Below are 5,639 nucleotides of genomic sequence, written 5' to 3' on the forward strand. Positions count from 1 at the left end.
TTTTAAACACATTTTCTAAATGCCTCGTGTTTTAATACAGCTGAGATCAGTGTCCACACAGGCACGTTTATGCACTTTACACAAAAGAAAACAGTTATTATTGTTCAAGTATGTGCTCTTCCTGTCGATCTGAGAGTTCATGTATAAAAAACATACAACGTCCAGCTGATTACGGTGATTTTCCATCCACTGGCTCTCATGAGAATGAGATTTCCACAGCTGATGGTCCCCCTGGTGCAGCTGCCTCACAGGACGCTGGTGCCCCTGGCGCAGCTCCGCAGCAGAGCAGTGGGTCCTGTGGCGCAGCTCAGAGGATCTCCAGAGTCCAGCGCTGATTCAGCTTGTCTGGGTGGAATTCATTCACGATAATCTGGTGTTTGTCGAACTGCTGACCTCCTGCAGAGACACCGAGCCAGATCATAAAAAGATCATTATTTCTATCACTGTATTAAAGTGGACTTTACTTTTTTGCTGAAATGACAAAGCAAAATGGCATAAATAAATAGCAAATCAATAGCTCTACAAATATGCTTAGCTTCTTTTTGCAAAATATAATATTTTGTTTAAATTTTTTTTCACGTGAAATACTACGCAGGAATTCCTTAATGAGATTCAGGCCATTAATGTGATTTAAATAATGTAATTAATACATCATCATGTAATTAAACAAACTTAGAGTGGTTTTGAATGATTGTTTTCTAAATAATAATAATAATAATAAAATATATTTTCAAAAATAATAACGATTTAAAAAATTTTTTTTTACAATTGGTAACACTTTATTTTAAGGTGTCCTTGTTACACATATTACAAGTACGCACTATTATAACAATAATTAATTATGTATGTTAAACATGCAATTTAATTAAACATGCAAGTCAAACCCTAACCATATAGTAAGTATATGTAGTTAATTAATATTACTCAGTACTTAAATTACACTGCAACACGGACACCTTAAAATAAAGTGTAACCTAACATTATTATTATTAATACATTAAAATTATTTCTATAATAATCTTTGAAAACATGATTTTTGTCACTATATTAGTTTAAGAATGACATTTTCTTGCCCTAAATGTTTAAATGACAAATGTCACAATGCTAAATAAATAATTAAATGAATAAATAATAATGGCTCGCCAAATATGCTTGGTTTTCTTCTGCAAAATATAACTTATTTTCATTTCTTCATGTGGAATATCACACACACATTTCTTTATGAGATGCGCCCTGTTAATTAAATGTGGATTTTAAATCATTTCATTAATAGATTGTCATGCAAGTTTTCCTGGTACTGAACTTAACTGGAGTGGGTTTTAATTATTTATTTATTTTAAAAAATACTGTCATGATTTTGATCACTATATTACACTTTAGAAGTGACTTTTTTTGCATGCAGTGCTTAAATGTGTCAATGCAAAAGATGTCAATGCTTTGTTTTCTTTCTGCCAAATATCACTTATTTTCAGTGCTTCATGTGAAATATGAGGCAAGCATGTCATCATGTTAAATGAGTTTGTTTCTCTGGTTGTTGAGTTGATTAGCGGTGGTTTGTGTGTTAATGAGGAGCACTGGAGCTGGTTTTCTGGGTGAATATATCAGCAGGTTGTGTGTGAATCCAGCAGGTGGCGCTACAGGCTCATGTTAACCTGCGCTCCTGCTGATAAATAACACTTTAGCATCAGTCATGTGCATTTATGAGCCAGTATATTCAGCTCAATCTCTTCCAGGATTCACTGGTTTGTTCCTCAGAGTCATTTAAAGAAAACACTTAATTAAAAAACACTTATTAAAACTAGTCTGTGCATTATATTTGATCATCAGGCTCATATAGTCTGATGTAGTGAGAATATGGAGGAAAAAACAGCTCAGTTTTATTCAGAGACTCAAACTGAGCAAAAATATGAATTTGCTGCAGAAGCGGATATTTCTATGATGAAATTCTGATGCTTGTGATTTAAATCAATGAGACAGGCACACACACAGGCACACACACAGAGAGACACACACACACACACAGAGACACACACACACAGGCACACACACAGGCACACACAAAATTACTTTTAATTACAGTACAATTACAAAGCAAAAAACAGAAATAAAATGAATATTTTCATAATTATTATATAGTTAAATACATTTTCTTATATTTTTATATTTATAACATAATATTTTATATTATATTATTTTCATTACTTTATACATTTAAATAAATGTATCGGTTATGTCTGTGTTATAGTTTCTTAAACTCATTTTTTAGTTTATTTAATTAGTTTTTGTTTATATTTGAATTAGATTTGATTTAATTTATTATATTTTTAGTTTTAATTTTAATTTCAAAGTTTTATGTTTTTATTTTAAGTGAATGTTTTGTCATTTTTATTATTTTTAAACAAGTTTGCATTGTTTTTTTTATTAAGTTTTAGCTATTAGTTTTGTATTTATTAGTTTGAATTATTTTAGTAATTCAACTTAAAAATAAAAATAAAAATTTCAACAAATTCAACATCAGGGTGAATTTTTTATAGATTTTATTTCAGTTTATAATCTTTATTTCAGCATTATATATATATTTTTTTTTTTTCTTTAATTTCTTGCTATTTGTCTCAAGTTACAAAGATTACAATAATAAAGTGTATATTATTAATAGTTTATGAATAATGCATTTTAATACAAATATATTAATTAAATAATTTAAGCATAATTTACACAATAATTTAGTAGTAATTGAATAATTAATAAATAATTTCCACAAGCAGAAAAGTGCTGCGTTGTGTAACGGGTCGCTGAAACTTCAGTTACTACCTTGCACTGTAATTGACCGTCCTGATAGGTCCAGATCTGCTCAGCTCCGCCCGTTTCCTCGCTCACCTGGATACGCATCAGTTTGATGTCGTCCAATGAGCCGCCGACGGACATCAGTAGCCCCGCCTCTTTGCTCCGCAGACGGAAATGCAATTGTTTCTGTGCCAGTGAAACACAAACACTGTGAGACTCAAATGCACAGCAAATATTGATCCATCTCTCCTCTAGACACTCTGATAGCCCCGCCCCCAGCACTCATGATTCGCCACAGGAGCTGCAGTGGGCGGAGCCTCTCACCTGCGTGAGCGGCCGAAGCGATCCGATTCGCAGCCAGGAGGAGAGTTTGGGCCAATCAGGAACAGCGCCGGGCTTCAGCAGCAACTGAGAGCCTCTGAAGTTATGATCCTCGTACAGAACCCACCTGTCAATCAACACACACACACACACACACACACTTACTTCCAGTAAGATAAATGCACAATACACTGAACAGTACTAATGCTATAAATGCACAGCACTCTTAAGTATGAAGTAAATCAGTGTTGCTGGCATGTGTTTGTTGTGCTGGATGTGCTGCTTGTTCTGTTCAGGGTTTTCTGTGGCGTTTGGAGGAACGTGAGCGTTTCACACGACTCTGTTGAATCTGACGCAGCACTGAAGTTTTTCCACTCTCACATACTCAGAAACTGAGACTCATTCCTGCAGATCCGCCGAATATAAGCACTGAATCACTGTGTTCATGGAGACCAGTAAACATGAGCAGCACATGAGCAGAGAGGAGTAATCCACAGCGTCCTCAGCAGCTCAGATGTTGGGAGAAAATGAAGACTCTTATGTTTTAGTCTTACATCCAAACACAGAGCATCGGGATTGCTTGCGAGACATTGTTGACGTTACAGCGGCCCAAGCACGGAGAACATGGAGGACAGCGTACAACCGCTGAGGGCGGGAACTATAGCAATGCAGGGCTGTCAGTCAGCGGCTGTGGGCGGGGCCTATGCAATGTGATGTCACAACGCATAGAGAATCAAAACGGCACGCCTAGTGAGACTGACTTGGTTTAATGGGGATAAAAAATGAGGAGTGGGTGGATTTTTATCATTGTAGAGCGGTTGTGTTCACACACACTTCAGTTCAAACACCATGTAAAAGTGGATTTTGCATAATAGGAGCCCTTTAACTTACTGAAACAACTAAAAGTGAAATAAAAACGAATAAAAACTACTCAGATATATTTTACAAAACACCAAACAAATAAAACACAACAAAAATACTAAAACATTAACTTAAAATGAAAATATAAAAATAAAAGCTAATTGAAAATATTAATAAAAACTATGATAGTATCTCAGTAACTATAATAGAATCTCAGTTATACACGGATAATGCTGGTAGGGGAGTTTTTGTTATTGTGGGCTAAAACTACAACCATCAAAAATTATTTTTACTAACAGAAATACAAATAAAATAAAATACTGGCGAATGACTAAAGCTAAAAGTAAAAAAAAATGATTAAATCTAAAACTGATGACAAAAAACAATTAAAGTTAAGTATTTAGGAATATATAAAGAAATAAAGCAATAATAATAATGACAAAAGCACATAAAGTCAAACTCTAGAACTAAACGCTGATGTGAAGCATGAATGGACGCTGCAGTATCGTGTGAATGAATGAATGACTAAATAAATGAATGAAAAAATGAACAAACTAATGAATAAAAATGAACGAACTAATGAATGAATGAATGAACAAATGAATTAATGAACGAACGAATGAACGAATGAATGAATGAATGAATGTACGAGTGAGTGAGCGAATGAATGAATGAACGAACGAACGCATGAACGAATGACTAAATAAATGAATGAATGAATGAACAAATGACTGAATGAATGACAATATGAATGAATGTGTGTGTGTGTTCCTCACATGCCGCCGAGCACCAGCACAGATGAGACTCTGGAGCAGCTGTGCGTGAGCTGCAGATTCACCGAAGCCGTCTTCAGCGGCGTCCTCCGTCCTCTGAGTCCAGAGCGCTCAAACAGCAGCAGCGCCGGCACCGAGAGCTCCTGACACACACACACACACACACACTCAGCTGTCAGAACACAACACACACCTCTGATGAAGCAGAGTCACATGTGATGCATCTGAAACAGACTCACGAGTCCCGTGGGCTGCAGCGACAGCACTGATGCGTCCGACTCAGAGAAACCCATCATCCTCAGATCAGGATAAAAACCCTCCTCCAGAACACACTGATGATCCGAGAAACACTCGCCGCTGAACGCCAGCCAGCTGCACACACACACACACACACACACACACACTCATGTGAGGGCAGAAACACACACACACAGATAGAGACTGATGACAGGACAGAGCTAACGAACCTGCCCGCATGAACCCTGCAGGAGCGCACACTGAAGCCGCCGGGGATTGTGGGTAACGAGTCCTGCAGCAGGACAGACGTTCCACCGAATCCAGACTCAGAGAACAGCTCAATCTATTACATTAACAAAATTACACTCCATATTAACATTCACTGACCTTTTGAAATTAGGATAATGAGAACACAATGATATATATATATATACATATATATACAATAATAGGAAAATGAAATAATAACAATGGTTTTATCCCCCCCCCCAAAAAAAACAAATGTAAAAATAATAATTTTATTTAGAATTAATTATATGTAAAAAATAATAAGGTATAATTAGAATTATGTATGTATAATTAGGTATAATATACAATAAATATAATTGAAATTGTATGTGTGTGTGTGTGCATATAATAGTTAGGAATATGAATTTAAATTAA

At 35.6% G+C, this 5,639-nt stretch overlaps 1 protein-coding gene across 1 annotated transcript in view; it reads right to left on the minus strand.

Moving 5' to 3' along the window:
• The window catches only part of crybg1b (crystallin beta-gamma domain containing 1b), a 48,980-nt gene continuing 43,341 nt past the window's right edge, over positions 1 to 5,639 (minus strand). The window contains exons 18-24 of the mRNA XM_016256124.1: positions 5,207 to 5,319; positions 4,979 to 5,111; positions 4,743 to 4,882; positions 3,109 to 3,232; positions 2,812 to 2,970; positions 1,653 to 1,660; positions 1 to 443 (exon numbers count right to left, since the gene is read on the minus strand). Of these exons, the coding sequence (XP_016111610.1) occupies positions 308 to 443; positions 1,653 to 1,660; positions 2,812 to 2,970; positions 3,109 to 3,232; positions 4,743 to 4,882; positions 4,979 to 5,111; positions 5,207 to 5,319 (813 nt within the window). The 3' untranslated portion in view covers positions 1 to 307. The remainder of the gene's footprint in view (positions 444 to 1,652; positions 1,661 to 2,811; positions 2,971 to 3,108; positions 3,233 to 4,742; positions 4,883 to 4,978; positions 5,112 to 5,206; positions 5,320 to 5,639) is intronic.

The sequence above is a fragment of the Sinocyclocheilus grahami genome, unplaced genomic scaffold (genome assembly GCF_001515645.1).
Source record: "Sinocyclocheilus grahami isolate Dianchi unplaced genomic scaffold, SAMN03320097.WGS_v1.1 scaffold1398.1, whole genome shotgun sequence".
Classification (NCBI taxonomy): domain Eukaryota; kingdom Metazoa; phylum Chordata; class Actinopteri; order Cypriniformes; family Cyprinidae; genus Sinocyclocheilus; species Sinocyclocheilus grahami.